Source organism: Lithobates pipiens, unplaced genomic scaffold (genome assembly GCF_037356315.1).
Source record: "Lithobates pipiens isolate NorthernLeopardFrog02 unplaced genomic scaffold, aLitPip1_a1.2 Scaffold_13, whole genome shotgun sequence".
In the NCBI taxonomy this organism is placed as follows: Eukaryota; Metazoa; Chordata; class Amphibia; order Anura; family Ranidae; genus Lithobates; species Lithobates pipiens.
The window spans coordinates 168,652,733-168,679,460 of record NW_027507718.1 but is presented as its reverse complement, the minus strand read 5'-3'; the positions used below and the strand labels follow the sequence as shown (position 1 = coordinate 168,679,460).

The 26,728-nt window shown below is 44.5% G+C and overlaps 2 protein-coding genes across 2 annotated transcripts in view; both read right to left on the bottom strand.

The window, feature by feature from the left end:
• Positions 1 to 254: 254 nt before the first annotated feature.
• LOC143975868 (zinc finger BED domain-containing protein 4-like) lies at positions 255 to 2,248 on the bottom strand. The gene has a single exon (XM_077478422.1). The coding sequence runs from the start codon at positions 2,246 to 2,248 to the stop codon at positions 386 to 388; it is 1,863 nt and encodes a 620-aa protein (XP_077334548.1). The 3' UTR covers positions 255 to 385.
• Positions 2,249 to 6,586: 4,338 nt separating this feature from the next.
• The window catches only part of DOHH (deoxyhypusine hydroxylase), a 136,300-nt gene continuing 116,158 nt past the window's right edge, over positions 6,587 to 26,728 (bottom strand). The window contains exon 4 of the mRNA XM_077475826.1: positions 6,587 to 10,079. Within this exon, the coding sequence (XP_077331952.1) occupies positions 9,859 to 10,079 (221 nt within the window). The 3' untranslated portion in view covers positions 6,587 to 9,858. The remainder of the gene's footprint in view (positions 10,080 to 26,728) is intronic.

The following is a 26,728-nucleotide window of genomic DNA, read 5'->3' as shown; positions in this document are numbered from 1 at the left end:
TTTAGAAATCGGGGCGGCCGATGGCCGATATATGATGCCGATTTTTGCAGCCGATTTTTGTGGCCGATTTTTTTTATTTTTCCTTCATTAAATCTAACAGTTTAGTTAAATAATAAAGAAGGGATACAGAAAATTGCTTAAATTAACCATTTATTAAACAGAAGTACACAAGCCTCCAGTCAGTGCAAATGTCAGTTAGATAAAAACATAACTATGTATCTTAAAAATACACAAAAACAGGTGAGGTAATCAAAACGTTTGAAAAAAAAATCAACGAAATCAACAGAATAGATAGTAAACAATAGAAAAGTGGGAATTTTCTTTAGTTTTAGGCTTTTTGCTTCAGTTCCAGTTCCCGATTCTTTTCTTCACTCACATCCATCACCTAAAAGTTCTCTTGGTACTCCCAGTTTAAGAGCTTCAGGTTGTAGTTCAGGAAACAGAGCTTCTCTGCATTTTCTCCTGTGAGCCTGCTCCTCTTCTTGTCATAAATGATCCCAATCTCGCTGAACACTCTTTCACTGGGAACAGAAGAGGCAGGTGGACAGAGAAATTTTCTTGCCAGTGGTGCAAGGTGACACAGGCGGGATGCATTCTGTTTCCACCATTCCAGTGGCAGACCAGTCCGTCTGTCTATCAGAGGTTCTCGGAGGTACTTTTCCAACTGCTCAGAAATTAACTGCTCATCACTGTCTTCAGCAGGAGTTCCATGAGCCCCCAAAATGTTCGCATACATTTTCTCCAGAAGTCCAGAGGGACTGGGTTCCTCCTTCACTTCTGCCCTTGTCCTGGTCCGTTTTGGTTCTGGTCCTTCATCTCCACTGGTGGCTCTTTTTTGTTCGGACACAATAGCATTCTCTTCTCGCAACCAAGTTTTCGCTTTGCTCAGTGTGTCACTTGCAAATACATGAGCCTTGTACCGAGGATCAAGCAGTGTTGCCAGCACTAAGCATTTGTTATCTTCAATCTTTGTGAATCGTCTCTCCATGCTTTGCCACATGGTTTCCCGAAGTGTTTGGATCCCCCTTGTGGTGTGACCCTCTGCCTGAAGCACCATCTTCAGCACAGCAATGCATGGGATGATGCAGGAGATGGAGGCCTCTGCCTTGCTGATATCCAAAGTCACTTCCTCAATAGGGCCCAGTGTATCTATCAAATTTGAGATGATATCCCATTGTTCTGCTGGAGGTGTGGTAAACTTGCCATGTTCTGCTACATAGAGATTGAGGGCACGCTTCTGCTCCAGCATCCTCTGCAACATATGTAATGTGGAGTTCCAGCGGGTGGGAACATCCTGAATGATGCTGTGCTGGGGGAGGCCAAGATCTTTTTGGATGGCTCCAAGACGCTGCTTTGCAAGCACAGAGTGGCTAAAGTGTGTAGCACAAGTCTTTAATTTGGCAATGATGTCACCCACTACTCGCTGACTGCTGATGCCCTCTTTCACCACAAGTTGTAATGTATGTGCACTGCAGCTTAAGTCTGGTATATCTGCCAGTCTGAGGCCTTTAATCATGTTGGCACCACTGTCTCGCAGCACAAGCACCACTCTGTCTTGGTTGATGTCCCAATCATTAAGCATGCTAAGGAACATCTCCCTGATATAGTCCCCAGTATGGGAGCCAGACATGGCCTTGACATTTAGAACTACCTGTTTCCTTTCCCAGTTACTGTCTATAAAATGACATGTTAGGCTCATAAGTGATTCTGCTTCACCAGACCAACAGTCTGTTGTGAAGGACAAATAGGGTCCAGCATTTTCTGTTGTAATTAGTTTCTTAATCTGCTGTGTAACCTTCTTGTACACACTGTCCAGCATGTCTGTGCGGTAGTATTTTTCACTTTTGATTGAATATCTTGGTTCTATGGTTGCCAGCAAGCGTTGGAAGCCAATATCTGCAACAACTGTAAAGGGCTGGTTGTCTGTGGCAATCATTTCTGTGATTAGGGTATCAATTTTCTTGGACCGGGGATCAGTATTTTGCCATTTTCTTTTAGAATCAAACATCTGTACTACAGTGGGCTGAAAGTTGGCAGAAGAAGAAGCTGCATCTTCTTTCTCCCTCTGTGCTCCTTTATAAGCTTGGAGGTGGTGGACTTTCAGATGATTCCACATATTTGTGGTATTTTTAGCCTTTCCTTTTTCTGCTCCCATGCTCAGCAATTTCTGGCACATATTGCACTTGGCCTTCCCTGATGTTGGCTCACTGAAATACTGCCATACTGGGTTTGATTTCTTTTCAGCCATCATCAAACTGTAATTATTAAAAAATTTAAAATTACAATCTTAGTCATTTTAAAGGAGGGCACAGCAGTGGCGGCTGGTGCTCAAAATTTTTTGGTGGCGCAAACAAACTGGAAAAAAAACCCCATCAAACGCAGCCACTGTGCCCCATCAAATGCTGCCAGTGTGCATCCCCCATCCGCCCTGCACTTACCTTGTCTCGGTAAGGCAGTGGGTCACGGCGGCGGTGTGCTCCACAATCCTCAATGTCTTCTCCTGTCCTCTGTATAGGCGTCCAATCAAACTGACTGTCGTTTCAGCCAATCAGGTGACAGGTAACAGACCCGAGCATCTGATTGGCTGAGAGGCGGTTCAGGGTTAGGAAAGTGAATGAATCGGTTTCCTAATACAGCGCTGAGTGAACAGCAGCACCCAGCACCTTTTTGGATGCCTATTAGAGCCTATGGCTCTAATCGGGTGCTTCCAAAAAAAAATGCCATGCATGAACTTATGGTGATAGATATGTGACAGGAGAGAGGCGCCAGCGCCCGTCTGCCCCTTATGGATGCACCTCCACTGGGGTACAGAGGCGGCTGTGGAGGTGGGGGTACAGAGAGGCGGTTGTGGAGGTGGGGATACAGAGAGGCGGCTGTGGAGGTGGGGATACAGAGAGGTGGCTGTGGAGGTGGGGGGGTACAGAGAGGCGGCTGTGGAGGTGGGGGGGTACAGAGAGGCGACTGTGGAGGTGGGGGGGTACAGAGAGGCGGCTGTGGAGGTGGGGGGGTACAGAGAGGCGGCTGTGGAGGAGGGGGGGGTACAGAGAGGCGGCTGTGGAGGAGGTGGGGATACAGAGAGGCGGCTGTGGAGGAGGTGAGGATACAGAGAGGCGGCTGTGGAGGAGGTGGGGATACAGAGAGGCGGCTGTGGAGGAGGTGGGGATACAGAGAGGCGGCTGTGGAGGAGGTGGGGATACAGAGAGGCGGCTGTGGAGGAGGTGGGGATACAGAGAGGCGGCTGTGGAGGTGGGGGGGGTACAGAGAGGCGGCTGTGGAGGTGGGGGGTACAGAGAGGCGGCTGTGGAGGTGGGGGGGTACAGAGAGGCGGCTGTGGAGGTGGGGGGGTACAGAGAGACTGCTGTGGAGGTGGGGGGGTACAGAGAGACTGCTGTGGAGGTGGGGGGGTACAGAGAGGCGACTGTGGAGGTGGGGGAGTACAGAGAGGCGACTGTGGAGGTGGGGGGGTACAGAGAGGCGACTGTGGAGGAGGGGGGGGTACAGAGAGGCGACTGTGGAGGAGGGGGGTACAGAGAGGCGACTGTGGAGGAGGGGGGGTACAGAGAGGCGACTGTGGAGGAGGGGGGGTACAGAGAGGCGACTGTGGAGGAGGGGGGGTACAGAGAGGCGACTGTGGAGGAGGGGGGGTACAGAGAGGCGACTGTGGAGGAGGGGGGGTACAGAGAGGCGACTGTGGAGGAGGGGGGGTACAGAGAGGCGACTGTGGAGGGGGGGTACAGAGAGGCGACTGCGGAGGGGGGGTACAGAGAGGCGACTGCGGAGGGGGGGTACAGAGAGGCGACTGCGGAGGGGGGGTACAGAGAGGCGACTGCGGAGGGGGGGTACAGAGAGGCGACTGCGGAGGGGGGGTACAGAGAGGCGACTGCGGAGGGGGGTGGGGTACTGAGAGGCGACTGTGGAGGGGGGTGGGGTACTGAGAGGCGACTGTGGAGGGGGGTGGGGTACTGAGAGGCGACTGTGGAGGGGGGTGGGGTACTGAGAGGCGACTGTGGAGGGGGGGTACTGAGAGGCGACTGTGGAGGGGGGGCTGTGGAGGGGGGTGGGGTAATGAGAGGCGACTGTGGAGGGGGGGCTGTGGAGGGGGGTGGGGTAATGAGAGGCGACTGTGGAGGGGGGCTACTGAGAGGCGACTGTGGAGGGGGGGTACTGAGAGGCGACTGTGGAGGGGGGGTACTGAGAGGCGACTGTGGAGGGGGGGTACTGAGAGGCGACTGTGGAGGGGGGGTACTGAGAATCGACTGTGGAGGGGGGGTACTGAAAGGTGACTGTGGAGGGGGGGGTACAGAAAGGTGACTGTGGAGGGGGGTACTGAGAGGTGAATGTAGAGGGGTGGTATATAGAGGTGACTGTGGAGGAGGATCATCCATTTTCTAAATGGCAGGTTTCACTTTAAAAGGAAATTCATTTATACAGTAGCATACTCCATTTTTTTGACTCACCGTGCATACAAGCTGGCATCTATCTGTGTGCACGTGAGTCCAATAGCATGCACCTAGCCCTGATGAGCTGACCAGCCAATCACAGTGAGATAAAAACAGGCTCCGCCTCCGCAGGGAAGGAAGAGGATCTTAGCTAGTGCTGGCTACGATCTCCTGCGGAGGCTTGTGATATGTTAATGTTCCTCTGCTACTGCCTGGGGAAGGGAGGGGCGGGGCAGTGCAGTGCCAGTGAAACTTTCTCCTTCCACTCTATAGTGGCCAGCCGCACGGGTGAAGGATGGAGGATTAATTGTACGTGCTGCTGCAGCGGGGACACAGGTCTGTACTGCAGGCGGCCGGGTATAGTGTTACCCGCAAATCGGCGTGGTATGCACAATAATCGGCCGATGCCGATTTCTTAAAAACGGCCAAATATCGGCCGATATATCGGCCGGCCGATATATCGGTCGACCTCTAATCTTTACCTTCCCTTTTCCACCTAAACTTGTGTCTTTTTGCCCTCTTTTCAGGCCTACTGACCATCCAGGCCATGGCACACCTCAGGCCTTGTTTCTTATGTAATATCGCATTTCCCACTTGAAGACTCCGATTACAAGTGGGAAGGCTGGCCGTATTTGTGGGAGGAGTCTGAGAGACTATTTAACCCTCCTCCTCTGTCAGGGCCAGGGTTGGTGTTTCTAGGTGCCCACCCACCCGTTTCCCCCAGTTTTGTCACTCATACTCATAGTATTTTTTCTTATTCTTACATTCAGGGTATGCCCTCTTTTCAGGCATACTGACCATCCAGGCCATGGCACAGCTCAGGCCTTGTTTCTTATGTAATATCGCATTTCCCACTTGAAGACTCCGATTACAAATATATATATATATATATATATATATATATATATATATATATATATATATATTCTCTGCTCTCTCTCTCTCTCTGTATTCTCTGATGTCTCTCTCTCTACTCTCTCTGTATTCTCTGATGTCCCTCTCTCGCTCTCTGTATTCTTTTGTCTCTCTCTCCCTGTATTGCCTGATGTCCCTCTTTGTATTCTCTGCTGTCTCTCTCTCACAGTATTCTGATGTCTCTCTCTCTGTACTTTGTGTTCTCTGATGTCTCTCTCTGTATTCTCTAACGTTTTTCTCACTTTCTCTGTATTCTCTGCTGTCTCTTTCTTTATTCTCTGACGTCAGTAGGTGGTCAGAGAGGTGGTAAATTGGCTTGAGCCCTAGTCAGATAGTCTTTTCCTGAGAGGGAACTGATCTATGAGCTTCAAGGGGCTGTTTGCCCTTGCAGCGCTCCTGGACTGGCTGCTTAACTGCTCTTGTATGGACCAGCCTATGGACTTGTCCTGCTATGTGCCACAGTCTATTAATGGTCCTCAGCCATGGATGTGTGGACTGTTCCAGTTTGTTTACTTGTGCTACAAATGAACCTTATGGTCACCAGCTGTAAGAACTTGGACTGTTCCAGTCTGGTTATTTGTGCTAAAAAAATATATACAACAAACCAAGTCTAGCTCTGTCCCCACCGTTTACATTCCAACAGTAATCAGTATCAGATGTGTAAAATCAGCTCAGGGTGTTGCAGCTCTCCCACAAATCCACTAGATGGCGGAAAAGAATCTGGAAATACATAGAACAAGAGAGCGCACGCCAACCCTAGTGTATTATTGTTTATTAAAAGGTTCAATGTGTAACATACAAAGGTTGCACTCACTGACATCCGGTGTATAACAGCATATACAGCTTCACAGTAACATCCTCTGCTGCTCTGTACCGAATGGTTGGCTCACTGGGACTTGCAGCATAGGATAGATTTCAGCATGCATAAGCCGCCTATTAGCTCGTATCACTCTCCGTTCTAGACACTTGCGCGGACCTGCCGGCGCTTGTGTGAAGTCACTCAAGACTGAGGGGGGGGGGGCACAGTGGTGCACCTAAATCCTCTCGTATGTTTTAATCAAATGCCACAGACAACATGTTTCGGAGGCGTGGCCTGAAGAAGGAGGCCATGCCTTCAAAACATGTTGTCCGTGGCATTTGATTGAAATCTATAGTGGCCCTTTCCAAAGTAGCACTGTACTGTAAATATGTACCAGAGCTAGAAATACGCTAACAAGAAAAAAAAGATCACATTTTTAATATTGGTCAGAGTTTATTGCATATTTATCACATAATGTACAGTAGATCTAAAAACAAATATATGCCACACGATAAACATCATTAGGCATTGTATGAGTTTTAAACCAGCCACAGGGATCTACATGTATTTAATATAAGAGTGTAAAGTAATACAAGTATAACAGTATACTGGTAATTTTTGTTACCATTTTCCATTTCTCATAAAAAGGATTTTAAGTACAAATGTACCATTTTAACAAGTAAGGCATATTTCTTAGAGATGTAAATATTATGTAATATTTCTTTCACAAGAGTTTTATTGGTTTTAATGTATAAATGCAAACATTGTCAACCAAAAATATAGGAGTTCCAGTAGATCATTGCAATGTATGTGCACAGAATGAGCTACAACCGTACATATGGTTGACATAGGGTTGACATAGGAAGGGGGTCACTTGATCGAGGAATCAAGATAAGAGCAACAGTGTTGTATGGAAGTGTGTGTGGGGGCACGAGGTATCCCCTAAAGGGGATATAAAATCTCACATACAGTAAAGTACAAGGCTTGACTGATCTTAAAACAATAATTTCCTTTTCAATCAATAACAAAATAGTCTTTTCACTATGCTTAAATTGTATGTAAAGTTTTACAAGCTGATAGCATATGAAATATGAAATAACAAACTTGACATCAGCATATTCTTGAGATGACTGTTTTATGTGATGTGCCTGAAACTCTTAGCCCTTGTACACACGGTCAGGGATCCTGTCGGAATGTTTCCTATTGGACCGTTTTGTCGGATAGTCCGACTGTGTGTGGTCTGCATCGGACTGTTTCTGTTGGAATATCCGACGGACCAACTTTTCCAACTTGCCAGTAAAATTTTCAGACAAAATGCTCCGATCGGACATACTCCGATCATGTGTATCCTACTCTGACGGACAAAGTGCCACGCATGCTCAGATCAAATTCCTAGACCAAAGCTATTGGTTACTAGCCTGAACGTAGTCCCGTCGTAACGAAATAACATCATCATGTTATGTACAATCGGATTTTCCAACAACTTAGTCCGACCGTGTGTATGCAACATCACTTCCGGACCTCTTCCGGAATTAATCCATCGGAATAACTCCGACGGATTTGGTTGTCGGAATCTCCGACCGTGTGTACAAGGGCTTACACTTTATAGCAATTGGGCAGCCATCAAAAATTTTGGGGCCCCTTACACAGCTTTAGGCCTGGGCCACCCAGTGTATGAACATCAACATTCTACAGGGCCCGCCCACTGGCCGTCCCACTAAATATGCCCAAGGTCCATCCCATGTCCTCCTTCTCCATCCCATGTTCTTCATCTCCTGTCCTCCTCTTCCAGTCTCAACTGCCCAATCACATGTCCTCTTCCTCCTTCAGTCCTATCTCCTCTATTCCATGTTCTCCTCCTTCTGCAGTCCAATCTCCTCCATCCCATGTCCTCCTCCATCCCATGTCCTCCTCCTCCAGTCTAATCTCCTCCCACCACAGGAGGGGGGGCAATGGAACAGGTGTGGGGGGCAGCTGGATAGGATGGTGCACGAGGACATGAGTTTGGCTGTGGGACAGTTGGGGGAAGTGTCATAGGAGAAGAGCAGCAGGACAGGAGGGGGGAAGCGGGGTGAAAGGGGGGCAGTGGGATGAAAGGGGCCAGCGGAATGAAAGGGGGGCAGCAAGACAAGAAGAAGTGCAACAGCAGAGGGTCAGCAGGACAGGTGGGGGCAGCATCACAGAAGGGCATCAGTGGGACAGGTGGGGGCAGTGTCACAAAACCAGGCAGCAGGACAGGTGGAGGGCAGCAGGACAGATGGGGCAGTGTCACAAAAGGGGGCATCGAGACAGATGGGGAGCAGTGTCACAGGAGGGGGGCAGTAGGACAGGTAGGAAACAGTGTCACAGGAGGGAGCAGGGGAACAGGTGGGGGGAAGCATCTCAGGATGGAGGTAGTGGGACAGATGGGGCAGGTGGAGGTCAGTGTCACAGGAGGGGGCAGTGGGACAGGTGGGGGCAGCATGACTGATAGGGGCAGTGTCAAGGGTGGGGGTAGTGTCACAAAAGGGGGCAATGGGACAGGTAGGGGCAGTGTCACACACACCTTGGGCAGCACCGGTCCTCCCAACTCTCATCTGTCCTGCAGTGGCTCCTCCAGATGGTGTCAGTGGAGAGGCTTTGGTTCCAGCAGGGGTAGATGAGCTTCCACTAGGATCTGTGGTAGCAGCTGCAACAAAGTGTGATGGGCTCCTCCACCCTGACCTCTTCCTCTTATGCCTCCTCCTCCACAGGGCCTCCACTGGCAACTGGCCTCACCCACACCACACAGCCCAGCACACACTGCCATTCAAGACCAGAGCCTACCTTCCTCTGCATCCTGGCAGCAGCTGCCCCGTGTTAAAGATTGCTCGGGATGGGGCCATGGTCCGGGACTCCCAGGCCCCCTACATGTGTATGGGCTGCCCCCCCCGATAGCAGCCCTGATAGAAATACAGAGCAGGCAGACTGGGGTTGAGTTAATAAAACTGGAGAGTGCAAAATCTGATGCAGCAGTGCATAGTAGCCAGTCAGATTTTAAATTCAGCTTATTCAATTAAATTTTAACAAGAAAACCTGGAAGCTGATTGGCCTCTACTGCATGCACAGCTGCACTAGATTTTGTACTCTTCAGTTTTAGTAAAGCAACCCCAATATGTCTTAGCCTTTAGCAGTATAGCAATCTGCACATTTAGTTTAAATGGTGCCATCTTAAGAAAATTTACAGTGCAAAAAGCAAGAAGCTTACTATTTTACTAGGGAAGCCAGGTTTGGGTGGGTAATATTTTTGGTGTTTGGCAGGTAAGGGGATGAAACTAATTGAGAGCTTGTGATTTTTACAATATTGATCAAAATTTTTTTTTTTTCATACAGTTATTCACATGTTGTGCTATTATGTCTAAATTTTGTAACACAAACCACTGTGTGACAGAACTGGTGATGTCATTAAAGTGATAAATGATAGTGCATACTCCAGAAGATGTAGGGGAAACAGAAACTCAAAGTACAGTCTACTAGAAAGGAATTAAATATTCCTGACAATCATGCATAACTTATGAAAGTTATATAGTATGTATATAATATATGAAGTAATACAATATTATATCTTTCATATATGCTGTGTTTGTGAGTTATGTTAGCCAATATATGACTGTTCCAGAAAAACAATAAATAAAAAAAAAACAATAAATGAATAAAATCCTTTTCAGTTTCAGAGGCTTTAAGCTGTCAGAATAATTTGCCACGACTGACTTCTTTAAAAGTGATCAGGGAAGGTCGGTGTACTGAGCGCATTGGTGGATTGAATTGTTCAAATAGTGGCAGGTCTCCATACTGTGTCTCGCCTCCTTCCATACTCAAAGTAAACTCTCCAGCTTGCCTTTCATTTTCATCTTTAAATCCTTTAGCTGTTCCTTTCTGATCATCGATTTTTGGTCCAAAAGCCCAATCTGTAGAAGAAAAAATAACAAGTCCATAGGAGGCTATTTCGCATTTAGGTACTATATAATTCCACCACTGCTTTGTAAAAAAAAAAAACACTAAAGTCTGCAAGATAACTACAAACTGTAGCAATATAAACAGCAAAAATAATCCATACTATAAAAACATAACTTGACACCTGTATGAAATAGTTCAACTAAAGAAATTATTAAATTGGTAATAAACTCAAAAGCAAACATTTATTATATTGCATATTACTATTTCTTAGATGTGATGACTGCTTTAGTTTTCTTCTATTTTCAGCTGGTGACCCAGCTAGTCCTTCTGTTGTTTTTCAACAGAACAAGCTCTCTGCAGAATGTATCAATTACATAGATCAGACAAATCATTTAACACTAGCAGAGGTGTTTACAATGATCAGCTTTTCTTTATGTAAAACTTTTATTCCAAAGGAAAACAAAACTGTTTGCAGCAACCGCTTAGAAAGTATTAGCTGGAGTTCAGCTTAAATGTATTAGTGTACCTAAATCTGCTAGTCCATCCAATGATCCCCTCAGCCAGACTGACAAAGCTGTGTCCAAAGGTTCCCCCTGTGCTCCTTCATCCAGAGTGTGGGCACTCTAATATAGGAGGCGTGTTACTAGCCAGATCGGCAGGTAAAAACAGAGGGGGAAAAAGATTAAAAAAAGAAAACTGACCTGGAGTGCAATTTAGTTGTAGTAAAATTCTTGTTTTTTACATACTGGGAGTTATGTTTTGGATATACATTTACTGGAAAACCATGTTATTCATTCCTTTTGTAATGCATCACATTCCGGTATGCGTTTCTGGAATATTGACTGTTTTACATGCTAATGTTGGTGCTTTGTATTCTCCTGAAAAAATTAGTAATTATTTGAAAAGAAAAAAAAAAAAAGGCATAGCATGCAGGGTGGAGGGGGTGGTTTAGGGGGTCTTGGGGGGGGGGGCAACTTAGATCTGGGAGGGCAAAATCTGGAGCCTGCAGCCCTTCAGGGAATTGTTTTAGCAATTTCTGAAGGTTTCTGTCAGTGTTGGGGGAAGATCAATTCCCAGATGTGTGTGCCTTTTCCCCAGTTGTCAGGGAAATGGGGTAAGTAGACATCCTCGAATGGGGGGGTAACTGAGAATCCCAGCTGGGGACTAGGAGACACTGAGCAGAATAATAGCGTAGCTGGGATCTCAATGAGAACATGTAGAATTTCAGCTGGGCTGCCTAGAAGGGCAGTAGCCCCTCAGGCTGGAAACGTCTCCTCCTGGACAAGACACTGGCAACTCCAGACATTAGACTATATTTGCACTCCCCTAGCAACCTTCTGGGCACCCTCCCCCAGAGATTGGCGGAGACATTCAGTTTGTTGATTTTTGCCTTTTCAGCCCACTACATTCTAGAATCTTCCAGAAGGCAGGGGTGAACAACCAAACCTGCAACCAGTGGAGCCAATAGCCTTGTGGAACACGTGACAGGTCCCAGGGACGGGGCCATTCACAAGGTGTAGCAGCACTCGTGCATGTTCAGTGGGCACCCAGCTGTGAAGCCACAAGCTATCAAAGCCGGGTGCCCACAGTTAACATGTCGAGGACAGATGACAGGAGGGGAGAACGGCTGGGGTGAGCCCATCGCTGGATCCTGGGACGGGTGAGTGGCTGTTTATTAAATGTCACCATCTACAGTTTTTGTAGCTGCTGACTTTTAATTTTTACACAGGAGACTGGAGCTCCTCTTTAACCACTTAAGGACCAGGCCTCTTTTTCAGATTTGGTGTTTACATGTTTAAAACAGGTTTTTTTGCTAGAAAATTACTTAGAACCCCCAAACATTTTATATTGTTTTTTTGTAACACCCTAGAGAATAAAATGGCGGTCATTGAAATACTTTTTTTCACACTGTATTTGCGCAGTGGTCTTACAAGCGCACTTTTTTTGGAAAAAATTAACTTTTTTGAATAAAAAAATAAGACAACAGTAAAATTAGCCCAATGTTTTTTATATTGTGAAAGATAATGGTACGCCGAGTAAATTGATACCCAACATGTCACGCTTCAAAATTGCGCCCGCTCGTGGAATGGCGTCAAACTTTTAGCCTCAAAAATCTCCATAAGCAACATTTAAAAAATTCTACAGGTTGCATTTTTTGCGTTACAGAGAAGATCTAGGGCTAGAATTATTGCTCTTGCTCTACCGATCGCGGCGATACCTCACATGTGTGGTTTGACCACCGTTTTCATATGTGGGCGCTACTCACGTATGCGCTCGCTTCTGTGTGCAAGCTCGTCGTGACGGGGTGTTTTTAAAAACCTTTTTTTTTTCTTATTTATTTTAATTGATTTTATTTATTTTTACACTGTTTTAAAAAAAAAAATGGATCACTTTTATTCCTATTACAAGGAATGTAAACATCCCTTGTAATAGAAAAAAGCATGACAGGTCCTCTTAAATATGAGATCTGGGGGTCAAAAAGCCCTCAGATCTCATATTTGGACTAAAATGCAAAAAAAAAAGACATTTAAAAAATATATATATATATACCTTTAAGAGGTATAGGCAGAAGTGACGTTTTGACATCGCTTCCGCCCTCCTATGGTATAGAGACGAGTGGGGGCCATCTTAGCCTCACTCGTCTCCATACCCAGCTAGCGAAAGGACCCGATCGCCTCCACCACTACCGACGGCTCCGGTAAGCGGCAGAAGGTGCGGGAGGGCAGGTGGCACCTCTCCCGCCGCCGATAGCGATAATCTCGCGGAGACCACCGTTATCGTACAGACGACCGGCGCCTGAAGAGATGGATATCTTGGTTGTGGCAGCAGCTGCTGCCGTTACCGAGATATCCCTCTTCAAAAATAGGACGTACATCGTCGTGCGCTGGTCGGTAAGTGGTTAAGCTTACATCTTTCCATACTCCTGCTATTAACTGTTTCCCACACAAAGCCCCATATATGTATGCATTTGCCATCTTCACTGGGCAATTGAATGTGAAAGAACAGGTTATTTACTCTGTGTCTCTTTCTGAAATGCCTTTACATTTTTTTGTTAGCTGTTTCAATGTGGTCAATGGAGGCTCTTTGCTGGGATCACACAGTAAAAAGGTCAGGTCTGAGCATGTAGGCCAGGCATGTCCAAAGCCTGGCCCGCGGGCCAATCGCGCCCCGCGGTCCGGTTTTGAACGGCCAGCCTGGCTATCAGATGAGCCCGATCCCCTGCCGAGCTATACATCGGCACTGTGAGAAGCTCGTCAGCCTCAAAAGTGAAAGTAAAGTGCAGGGAAGTGTGCTGTGCTCTCTGCTTCCCCCTACAGTGCAGTATCCAGCTGAATGAGGAAGCTGAAAAGGTACAGTACTGTGCTACAAGCTAGATTAATTTTAAAAGTGCTTTATTCATGTGTGTGCATGTGTCTGTATGTATGTATGTGTATGCATGTGCATGTGCATGTGTCTGTATATATGTCTGCATGTATATGCATGTGTCTGTATGCATTTGCATGTGTCTGTATGTATGTGTGTGCATGTGTCTGTATGTATGTCTGAATGAATGTGTATGCATGTGTCTGTGTGTGCATGTGTCTGTATGTATGTGTCTGTATGAATGTGTATGCATGTGTCTGTATGAATGTGTATGCATGTGTCTGTATGAATGTGTATGCATGTGTCTGTATGTATATGCATGTGTCTGTATACATGTTTGTATGTATGTGTATGCATGTGTCTGTATATATGCATGTGTATGCATGTGTCTGTATGTTGAATGTGTATGCATGTGTCTGTATATATGTTTGTATGTATGTGTATGCATGTGCATGTGTCTGTATGCATGTATCAACATGTACAAATATATAAGGGGTCCATATAGTGAATTTGGTGTTGTTATTCACTTTACAGTCAACAAAGAGGACAAGGGGGCACTCTTTACGTCTAGAGGAAAAGAGATTTCATCTCCAACTATGGAAAGGTTTCTTCACAGTAAGAGCTGTGAAAATGTGAAATAGACTCACTGCAGAGGTGGTTCTGGTCATCAAATCTGGCCCTCTTTGAAAAAAGTTTGGACACCCCTAATGTAGGCCCTTTACAAAATAATCTAGATTGAGTGACTGGGGCTAGAGATGGGCAGAACACCCCCAGGTTCGGTTTGCTCCAGAGCCTTCAAACATCACAAAAGCCAACCAACAAACTCCACTGAAGTCTATGGAACCTGAACTAGAAAAATCAAAGTGCCCATTTTGAAGGCTTATATACAAGTTATTGGGCATACAAAAGGTATGCGGGTCCGGGTACTTCCCTGGGGGACATGTATCAATAAAAAAAAAGTTTGTAAAAAGGATAATTTTTAAATGAGCAGTGATTTACTGACTCTTAAAGTAAAACAATAAAAAATCAAAATTCGTTTAAATATAGTGCCTCTGAGAGTCCCCTTAGTTTGCCTGTAAAGTAGTGCATCTGTACTGTGTATAGAACCTGTAGCAAAAATGACAGTTAAAAAGCAAAAAAAAATGACATTTTCCGTACAAGCTTTCTTTATTTTATAAACAATGGCTTGGGGAGCCAGTCTGTATGATGAGGCCATAATTTAATGCACTCGGAACAAGATTAGAGATTTTTTTGAATAAATTCTGGTGTCTGTTTCACAGAGTTTGCATAGAAGTAACAGATGCAGGATAATTTGGGTGTTGGTGGTGCCTTCACACCGTAACCCTGTAGAGGTACTCTTGATGTAAGCAAGAATTGGCCTTGCTGTCAAAAATTTAAAATGATGTGCCCTGGTTAGACAGGTTGGGAAAAATTGGGCTTTGGATGTTGGTGGGGCCTTCACACCATAACCCTATAGAGCAGTAATTCTCAACCAGGGTTCCGTGGAACCTTAGGGTTCCTCCAGAGGATGCTAGGGGTTCCTTCAGCATTGGGCAATTTCTGCCTCTCAGATAAGTTCCCACTGGCACCATTGATATTTTTAGCTATCTGTAAGGAGGTAATTCTTCCCAATGACCACAAGTGTAAGGATCTTTCTTCCCACTGACCATCACACTAATGTATCATGAGTTGTAGATTCCTAATTTTTAGCAGGGGTTCCCCGAGACGGGAGAACTATTTCAAGGATTCCTCCGTGTTGAAAAGGTTGAGAACGGCTGCTATAGAGGTACTTTTGTTGAAAGCAAGAATTGCCCATGCTGTCAAAAATTTAAATGCTATGCCCTGGTCAGACAGGTTTGGAAAAATTAGGCTTTGGGTGTTGGTGGTGCCTTCACATCATAACTCTATAGAGGTACTCTTGATGTAAGCAAGAATTGGCCTTGCTGTCAAAAATTTAAAATGATGTGCCCTGGTTAGACAGGTTGGGAAAAATTGGGCTTTGGATGTTGGTGGGGCCTTCACACCATAACCCTATAGAGCAGTAATTCTCAACCAGGGTTCCGTGGAACCTTAGGGTTCCTCCAGAGGATGCTAGGGGTTCCTTCAGCATTGGGCAATTTCTGCCTCTCAGATAAGTTCCCACTGGCACCATTGATATTTTTAGCTATCTGTAAGGAGGTAATTCTTCCCAATGACCACAAGTGTAAGGATCTTTCTTCCCACTGACCATCACACTAATGTATCATGAGTTGTAGATTCCTAATTTTTAGCAGGGGTTCCCCGAGACGGGAGAACTATTTCAAGGATTCCTCCGTGTTGAAAAGGTTGAGAACGGCTGCTATAGAGGTACTTTTGTTGAAAGCAAGAATTGCCCATGCTGTCAAAAATTTAAATGCTATGCCCTGGTCAGACAGGTTTGGAAAAATTAGGCTTTGGGTGTTGGTGGTGCCTTCACATCATAACTCTATAGAGGTACTCTTGATGAAAGCAAGAATTGGCCTTGCTGTCAAAAATAGAAAATTATATGCATCCTTTTGCAGACTTTGAAGAATAAGGGAGGCCATGCACCACAAGTTTGCAGAGGCATCAGAAGCAGAATCCTTGGGGTCACTGAGGATTACAGTATCAGGTGAAATACAAGTAATTATTGCACCTTCCCTAAAAAGCAAAACTAAATGCTAGAGGAAAAGCAGCTACACAGAATGTGACAAAAATTCAAACAGTGATAGTGGTAAGTAGGTAGCGCTGGACAATCCAAACTGTGATACAGGGAAAAATCACTGTCTGATAGGTGAAATTACTCAAACAAACTACTAGTGAAAAACGTCCACGTATAAAACAGTGATGAATGAAATAAAATGTCCGTTAACATCAAGTGGATTGTAAACGAGATGTCACACAGCTACGAGGACCATCGAACTGTAAACATATTCAAAACGGATGATAAGGTTAATACACGCTTACCAGAGATGTTGGACCCAACTGTCATAGGACAATGAGTCAACCAGGCATGAATACACCCATGGGACTGGCAGGCAGCGACTGTACATCAGATATCCAGAGGTTTTGAAATACGCCTCACTCCTTCTTCATACGGTGTCAACCATAGATGGGATGGATGCTGCAGCCAGTCCCGGCCGTGAGGATGATTCCAACCGCCAGAGACACCACAACAAGGAGTCAGATGATGGCAAATGGAAGGTGGTTCAAACACACCCTTATAGGGGTACTGGAACGAATAAAGGAACCCAACAGCACTTTCATCGGTAAAGCATAAAAAAAGAAAAAAAAAAAGGGGGGGGGGCTCTGAGTGTGCAGGTCAAAAACTGTTTTAATTGATAAAAAACAGCATACACAAAAGTATAAAAAAGTGATCACATACAACTAAAAGCAATATGGGGAATAGAATATCAAGCCGACATCCAAAACGGACTTCTACTGGGGCATCGATGCAGAAGGAGTGAGACGTAGTTCAAAACCTCTGGATATCTGATGTAAAGTCACTGCCTGCCCGTCCCGTGGGTGTATTCATGCCTGGTTGATTCGTTGTCCTACCACAGTCGGGTCCAACATCTCTGGTAAGCGTGTATTAAGCTTATCATCCATTTTAAAGACGTTTACAGTTCGATGGTCCCCATGGCTGTGTGACATCCCATTTACAATCCACTTGATGTTAACAGACATTTTATTCATCACTGTTTTATACGTGGACATTTTTCACTAGTAGTTTGAGTCATTTCACCTATCAGCCAGTGATTTTTCCCTGTATCACAGTTTGGATTGTCCAGCGCTACATACTTACCACTATTACAATATCTGTAACTGCCTCCTCCCAAGGGTTCTGGGGACGGAAAACCATCTCTTAAGGTTTGACGAATGTCTTCCTCTGTTTTAATCCTTCACAGCTGCCAGAATCCTCCTCCCTCTCCACTTGTGTGTTCTGTGGCATCGCAAGAATGGTGTCTTTTGTGCATGTGGTCTTGTTCCTGGTGGTGATCCACTGTATGTACACCAATGTTGAGGTTTCTGTATCACTGTATGCCTTATCTAAATAAAGAATTGGAAAAAAAAAAAAAAAAGAATGGTGTCTGTATAAAGTGAGCTTTGAGAGGAAAGGAAGTCCTCTTCCTCCCGTTGCTCTGCCTTGAGTGCATTGTCCATAATGCCTCGCAGAGTCTGCTCAAGCAGGAAAACAAGAGAGAATGTGTCGCTGATGCATGCATTGTCATTTAAAGTGCCCTGACACTCTACACTGACACACTTCAATATACTACAGTAAAACTGCCATGATTCGCTTCAATATACTGCAGTAAAGCTGCACTGACACATTAAACTAATACACTGCAGTAAACCTGCCCTGACACACTAAACTGATATACTTCATTATACTGCAGTAAACCTTACACACTAAACTGACACTAAAGTATAAAAGGAAGGTCGCACAACACTCACACTGCACTGATACTTTACATTTACTAGAATCACAATAGGACACTATAGCACACTAACTCGCTAGTAGCAATTAACAGAGCCCTGTTCTAACTGTCTCCACTCCAATATCACACAGGAAATGGCTGCTCTGGGAAGGAACCTTTTATAGTGTGGGGTGGGTCTATGAGCAATGAGTCATGATTGGACACAGTCCTCATTACTTTCTTCAATCATAGCTCTGACATTGTTCTGTGCCCTTTTGGGCAAAGCCTTGATTTCTTCAGCCACTCAAGACTTCCAATGCACTTTTGTCAGCTCTGTGTCTACAAAGGAGCAGAGGGGAGCTCATGTCTATAATGGGGATGGTTTGGACACTGCATCAAATGTTCCACAATGGCTCAAAATTAATATGGTCCAGAAATATTTTGACTAAATAAATGTGGATAAAGCACCTGGACCAGATGGCATACACCCACTGATCCGAAAATATTTTAGCTCTTTGATTTTAAAGCCATTGTTTCTAATTTTTAGGGACTCTTTAATGACTGAAATAGTGCCACTGGATTGTCAAATGGACAAAGTGGCGCCCTTTATTTAAAAAGGGGAACAAAGTCTTTAGCAAGTAACTATAGACCTGTTAGTTTAACCACATGCCGACCGGGCCATAGCCAAAAGACGGCTACAGCGCGGTCGGCTTATACTGGGAGGGCCTCCAGGGACATCCTCCCAGAACCTTGCTTCCACACGCCCCCTGGCTGATAGCGGCCGTTTACCATGTGATCGCTCCGTCAAATGACGGAGCGATCACTTGTAAACAAACCGGCGTCATGACGTGACGGATCGGTACAGTGAGAGGGGGAGAGATGGGCTGAATGTGAAGTGCCCACAGCGCTGCTCAGTGCCAATAGTCTGCAAATACTCTGCAATCAATTTTAAAAGAAACACATTTTTTTTTTTTACCGAATTTTTAGTCTTTTTTCATTAATAGCTCAAAAAATAAAAAAACCCAATGGTGATTAAATACCACCAAAAGAAAGCTATATTTGTGTGAAAAAAAAAATAAAAATAAAGGACAAAAAATTTATTTCGGGACAGTGTTGCATGACTGAGTAATTGTCATTCAAAGTGTGAGAGCACCGAAAGCTGAAAATTGGTCTGGGCAGGAAGGGTGTTTAAGTGCCCAGTGGTCAAGTGGTTAACTTCTATAGTCAGGAAGATACTGGAGAGTTTAGCATAAGTTCACATAATTCTTGCTGGAAAAAATATTTTAAGCAGCAGATAGCATGGATTCATGAAAGACAGAAATTGTCAAACAAATCTGATTTCTTTTTAGGAGCAGGTAAGTAAAACCTTGAATAGAGGGGTGACTGTGCTCGTGGTATAGGCATGGAAAGATCAGTATGTGAATGGATAAAAAACTGTCTAAAAGACAGAATTCAGAGAGTAGTGGTAATGATTCTTACTCTGAATGGTCTAAAGTTATCATTGGTGTATAAAGAAAAAGATAAATACCGCGCTATAATAAAGCAAAAAAAAAAAAACTGACAAAAGCAGCTGCTAAATGTGAGATACACACAAAGACAAGTAAAGAAAAATTGTAGCAGACCTAAAAAAAATTTTTTTTAATACCACAGGTGTCAATGATAACCATATGATTTAAACAGTGTGATACCACAAATAATAGTGATGCATCAAAACGGATAAACACAATTGATAAATAAGTCAAAAAAAATTAAAAACTAATGAAAATTGGTGAAAAATATAAAAATATTAAACAAATCATATTAGTGAAAAAATACATATACATACAAAAGTCCTTAATTGTGGAATAAATCTATATAAATTGTTCATTCCGTGACCACCATGTTCATAAATCAAATATTCACAAAAAAGGTGACAAGGTGTTTGAGCAAAAGGAAACAATAATCCCTGACTGATCCACCACCATATGAAATGGAGGCTTACCAACTAGCAAGCAAATGAAGCTTGTGACCTAAACCTGGTCAGGGCCTTTAGTAAAAAGTATAGCAGATGCCTCCAATCCTGGACTCTAATCTCAAACCAGGGCAGATAACACCATCGATTAGGGAAATAATTCAATAGGCTCTCCTGAGCAATAAACACTCCAGGGGCGATCAAAGGTAACCCAGAAAAGAAAAACTCACCATGGAGTAATAACATCTAAGCAGTTTTAATGGAAAGAACGAAAAAATATTGCACTTACAATTTTAAAAATACAGTATAGCGAATAGCTGGCCAGCTGTGCATGGATGCTCGTCCAAGAGACCAAGTACGCAGAGACGTCAGCACGTCAACTCCTCCCGACGTACGTTTCGTCAATAAAATTACATCTGGGGAACGTTCCCCGGACAATGTCATTTTATTGACCAAACGTTCCCCAGACAATGTCATTTTATTGACAAAACGCCATGGTGGCACCTCTCCCGCCACCGATAAAAGTGATCTTGCGGCAAACCGCTGCAGAGACCACTTTTATCTTGTGGTGCCCGCTGAGTTGCTGCCATAACAACGATATCCTCCTTCAAACAGCCGATGTAAAACTTTGGTGGGCGGTCTGTAAGTATTTAAGAGAGGTATGGACTCCAGAGAGAGGGACATAATTTTTACCCCTGTACAAATCATTAGTAAGACCTCATTTGGAATATGTGGGTCAGTTTTGGGATATTGGGGAAGTGAAGAGAAGAGCAACTAAACTGATAAGAGGCATGGAGAAGCTCGGCTATGAGGAAAGATTAGAGGATCTGAATTGATTCTCTCTTGAGAGGAGCAGATTAAGGGGGGATATGATCGACATGTATAAATACATAAGTGGTCCATATAGTGAAGTTGGTGGTGAGTTATTCACTTTAAAGTTATCACAGAGGACAAGGGGCACTCTTTACGTCTGGAGGAAAACACCTTTTAAGTAAAAAAAAAAAAATACATTCACATTTTTGCAGAAAAAAAAACATGTGCATTTATTACTTTTTCCTGCAGGAGCCTGGAAAGCATTGCATCCATGATCAGTGGATCAAGGGTACAAATTCAGGCTTTTGCAGACAAGCCCTGCAGCTTTCAGCCTGTACCTCCTATACAGGGTGACTGTTCATAAGCTGCAGGGCTTGTAAATTAACTTTGAGAGTGCTCATCAGCGCCCTTGTAGTCCATTCAGAACTGCAACCTGTCAGCCGTAGTAGTCGACAGTTAATGTAGTCTATCTATTCACAAGTGTAGCACTACCCCTGTAGGAATCATTGATATCAGGGTTCCCCACTGCTACACAGCCAGTCACACAGCATTCCTTCTTTCATCCAGATACAGAAATAGATATTTTGGCTTGTTTTTGTTGTTTTATTAGGAGATGATAACTTGGATGGGGTAAGTGATTATGGGATGCCCAACTTGCAGATGTTCAATAAACAAAACCAGGGACAACTTTCTACCTATTTACAGATTCCTCTTCTTCCTTCTGCACAAACTTGGTTCCCGTCTTTTACAGCTTCTGCTATCTCACTCCTGGGGGAACTAACAGTCTCTTTTTAGCACAGCAACAGCCCATTACAGGGTAGGAACTCTCAGTCCCTTTGGAAAAGTAGCACACATATAGAGTGAACAGCATTCCGCATCACCTTCTGTCTCTCCGTAAACACTGATGCCAGTTCTACTGCTTGCAGAAATACTAGCCTGCCAGGCTGCCACCAGCCCACCTGGCTGCTTCCTCTTTCCAGTCCTCCTGACTGACATACACATGGAGACTCCCAAGGGCAAGGTTGAACAAAGACTTGGCACACTGCTGTCTTCAAGAGAACACTGCTACAGCTGGCAGTCTCTCCCCTTGTCTGTCCCTGCACTGTGCTCATCTATTCACTGTCTCTCCGGTTAGGGTCCCTCCAACTGCCCCCTGTGGTGGGATCATTCCAGGCCAGCCTTCTGAGCTCCAGGCTGAGATAACCCCCCACAGCAGGGGTCCCCTCAAGGACCACCGACAGACTCTCCTCAGCACTGATTTTCCATCTTCCACCCGACTTTCTTGCTGCCATGGCTCATGTCTATTTAAGGGCTCCTTAGTTCCCTGCCAGGCCTCCAACCCGGCCCCTAAATATTTTAGGCAACCCTAGCCTTTGCCCACTATCTTCCATAACATTCTCCAACATTCTAGAAACGGGGGAGGCACCAGAGAACTGCCTGGATGATTCATCCAGCTCTGGCCTCTAATAACCCTGAGCCAGATTCAGTGACTCAGGTTTATCCTGGGGCTAGACTAAAGTTTGCCTACTCTCTAGTAGCACACACTAGAGAGTGCTACACTCACCTCCCTCTAAAAATCTGCCATGTCCCCATTGGCTGGAAAAAAAAAAAAAGGCTCATGCGCCCATAAGAAAAAAAAAAAGGAAGGGGAAAAGGGAACAAACTTGGAAGGACTATGTACAAATAAATACATGATATCAAAAATAGAATATATAGTTTTCAAAACCATACACATAATAAATATACATCCTGACTACAGGTCCCTGTAGCTAGCAAAATTATCAAACTCCAACATATGTACATGTTTACCAGAGCACCTCCCCTTAAAGGAACGCCCTTCTAACATCACTGCAAGGATAACAGGAACAGTCCCAAAAGTCCAGAACCAGGCAGGAGGACAGCCGTCCATAACAAACCTGCAGGAGAACATAAAGGAAATACAATCCTCGCACTAATTTATCTAACTTAACTGTACATTTTGTCAGCAAGTGATTATAATCCTGCTGGAAGAAACAACCTTTTCAAAAAAGTCTCTGAAAGAAAGGGCCCCTCCACAGCATCAGTCTCTTTCCAGCAATACGCTAGACCTTACCACAGTGTCTTTTCCCACAGTACCACATCTGGAAAAGCATAGGTGGTATGCTCCGGCCTAGTCTGTTCAGCTAGGGGAGGGAAAGTTCCCTTAACACATCAACTGCCTTGCTTCAGGCTGGAATCCTGAATCAGCCCCTTTGCTTATCAGTTCATGTCTGGATTTGGCAGTCTGGTGACTTCTCCACTGGGATCCCTCTTGGTGATGGAGTAGCTTCTGCTGGGCCTTTCAGCTTTCATGACAACTACCCAGTCCAGATAGATGGCTCTTCCCAGGCTCCACTCCCTCCTGATATGAAGGAACCTGGCTCAAGCGTTTTTGTTGTGAGGTTCCCTCTGGGGTTTAGGAACATGCAAAATAGTCTCATATTAGCTTCTCTTCCCAGCTGGTGCAGGAGACCTCAGTGATATCCATGACATCTTGTGGGATATAAGGAAAGTTCAAAAAGTTCAATCCCCACTCCGGAATAGTCCTTCTCTGCACCTCCCTCTGAAACTGGGAGAACCTGGAGCGCTCCCTGGAATTTCCTTTTCTTGGTAAGACACAGACCTGTGAGGACCGAGTAATCTACATCTTGTGTCCCATGCCTGTAACCTGCCCCTGGAAGCAGTGGGCTCTGCTTGAACTGGGGATGGGGCACTATAGTGTTTTTGTGGAGTAGGTTTCTGTTCATTTGTGCGGGGCGATGAGGGCTGCTGTGAATTCACCTCTTCTTCCCATACCTCCTCTTATCATGTTCCTCCCCAGGCATCCCTGCTGACAGATCTTCAGCTTCCTGAACATTCCCCAAAGTCCACTCTCCCTCTAATTTGCTCTCCGGGGACCACTCAGCCTCCACTTCTAGAGGCCCAAACTGAGCCTTCAGTCTGGGAGACCCCCTATCTATTTTGCCACCACTGCCACACGCCTCTGGATCACCTAAAGACCCATAGTCCTCTACAGCTGGATCCTGCCAGGTGGGGCTGACAGGGTGGACTTCAGGAGTTGGCTTCTCAGCTGGGATACCTTGAGCTGGACTGGCATCTCTCACCTTCTGCCGTGGCTCTTCTCCCCCTGAACTTGGGACCACTGATACTCTCCGGTCTCTCCCACAGGAGTAGTGGTGGATAGCTAACCGACTGCAGGTGTGCATGCCACTCACCCCTTGACTCCCTTCGACCAGCCAGCAGGGCCATCTTAATAACATCACGGGCCCCTGGGCAAAGTAATGAACTAGGACCCCTACCAGGGAGATGGTTGATTGACACCTCAAATTTATTTGGGATTTTTAAGGCAATATAGAAAAAATTATACTAAATATATATAAAAAAATATAAATTTTATTAGAGATATCAAAAAAACTTTACAATAACAAGGAAATCCATAAAATAACAATGTTGTGCTGACATATGTATATAGCATAAAATAATACCACATGCGTAAACTTTATGCAACAGAGCAAGTGGCTCTTTTTTTTGAGGAAAATAGCCACTTGCTCTGTTGCATAAAGTTTACGCATGTGGTATTATTTTATGCTATATACATATGTCAGCACAACATTGTTATTTTATGGATTTCCTTGTTATTGTAACGTTTTTTTGATATCTGTAATAAAATTTATATTTTTTTATATATATTTAGTATAATTTTTTTCTATATTGCCTTAAAAATACCAAATAAATTTGAGGTGTCAATCAATTGTATTTACTATTTCCGGGATGATGGCAATAACATGCCACAGCTCATGAGTCCAACAAATATTTTCACCAGGGAGATGGTGACATGCGGCGCGCTATGTGTGCAGTGGCAAGGAGCAGGTGTGGCTAAATAATGCTACATATTGGGCGTGGCTTTTTTAGGGTAGTATAGGGCAGTTTAGCGGAAGGTTTGGATAATATAGGGAAGTATAGCTGAAGGCTTAGATAGTATAGAGCAGTGTAGCGGAAGGTTTGGATGGTATGGGCCCATATGGCGTAAGGTTTGGATAGTATAGGGCAAAAAATTGGAAGGTTTGGGTAGTATAGGGCAGTATAGGTGAACGTTTGGGTAGTGTAGGGCAGTATAGTGGAAGGTTTAGACAGTATAGGGCAGTACAGGTAAAAGTTTGGATAGTATAGATCAGTACAGGTGAAGGTTTGGATAGTATAGGGTGGTATACATGAAGGTTTGGATAGTATAGAGGTATAGGTAAAGGTTTAGATAGTATAGAGCAGTATAGGTTAAGGTTTGATTAGTATAGGGTGATATAGGTGATAGTTTGGACAGTAAAGAGCAGTATAGGTGAAGGTTTGGATAGTATAGGCAATACAGGTGAGGTTTTGGATAGTATGGGTCAGTATAGGTGAAGGTTTGGGTAGTATAGGGCGGTATAGGTGAAGGTTTGGATAGTATAGGTCGATAAAAGTGAAGGTTTGAATAGTATAGGGCAGTATAGGTGAAGGTTTGGATAGTATAGAGCAGTATAGGTTTGCATAATATAGGGAGGTATAGGTGAAGGTTTGGGTCGTATAGGGTGGTGCAGGTGAAGATTTGGATAGTATAGAGCAGTATAGGTGAAGGTTTGGATAATATAGGGCAGTATAGTTGAAGGTTTGGATAGTATAGAGCAGTGTAGGTGAAGGTTTGGATAGTATAGAGCAGTATAGGTAAAGATTTGAATAGTATAGGGCAGTATAGGTGAAGGTTTTAATAGTATAGGGCAGTATAGGTGATGGTTTGGATGGTATAGAGCAGTACAGGTGAAGGTTTGGATAGTATAGAACAGTAGAGGTGAAGGTTTGGATAGTAGAGAGCAGTACAGGTGAAGGTTTGGATAGTATAGGATGATATAGGTAAAGGTTTAGATAGTATAGAACAGTACAGGTGAAGGTTTGGATAGTATAGGGTGGTATAGATGAAGGTTTGGATAGTATAGAGCAGTATAGGTGAAGGTTTGGATAGTATAGGGTGGTATAGGTGAAGATTTGGATAGTATAGGGCAGTACAGGTGAAGTTTTGGATAGTATAGAGCAGTATAGGTGAAGGTTTGGATAGTATAGGGTGGTATAGGTAAAGGTTTGAATAGTATAGGGAGGTATAGGTGAAGGTTTGAATAGTATAGGGAGGTATAGGTGAAGGCTTGGATAGTATAAATCAGTATAGGTGAAGGTTTGGATAGTATAGGGTAGAGGTCGACCGATATGGGTTTTTCTCTGGCCGATGCCGATATTTAGAAATCATGGCGGCCGATAGCCGATATATGATGCAGATTTTTTTGGGCCGATATGTTAGGCCGATTTTATTTTATTTATTTATTTTTAATCCCCCTTGATCTAACACACCTTTCCCACTGGGGCGTTTTTTAAGGCGCTTTTGGGCTAAAAATAGCGCCTGTAAAGTGCCTGCAAAACGGCTCCCCTGCAGTCTGCATGAAAGACAGAGTGCTTTCACACTGAGGCGATGCGCTGGCAGGATCTTAAAAAAAAGTCCTGCAAGCAGCACGTTTGGAGTGGTGTATACCGCTCCTCCACCACTCCTGCCCATTGATATGAATGGGCACCACTGCCGAAGCGCATGCAATGCGATTTGGCAGCGGTGCTTCATGGGCGCATTTAACCTCTTCCTTGGCCGCTAGCTGGGTTATATGTGCCCCACTAGCAGCCAAATAGCACTGCTAAAATGATGGTAAAGAGCCGCTAAAACTTGCATTTTACCATCAACGCCCGCCCGCTCCAGTGTGAAAGCAGCCTTCATAAGTGATACAGAAAATTTCTTACACTTAAACATTTATTAAACAAAACAAACCTCCAATCAGTTTACTTGTATGTATGATTTAGCTAAAAAAAAAAAATAACTATATATTAAGGGTCGGTTCACACAGGGGCGACCCGTCAGGCGACTTAGCCGCCTGACAAGTCGCGTCCCGCTCTATGCAATGGAACCGTTCTAATCGGAGCGACTCAAGTCGCTCCGACTTAGAAAAAGGTTCCTGTACGACTTTTGGGGAGACTTGCATTGACTTCTATACAGAAGTCATTTCGCAAGCTGCCTCTAAAGTCGGATCCCGGT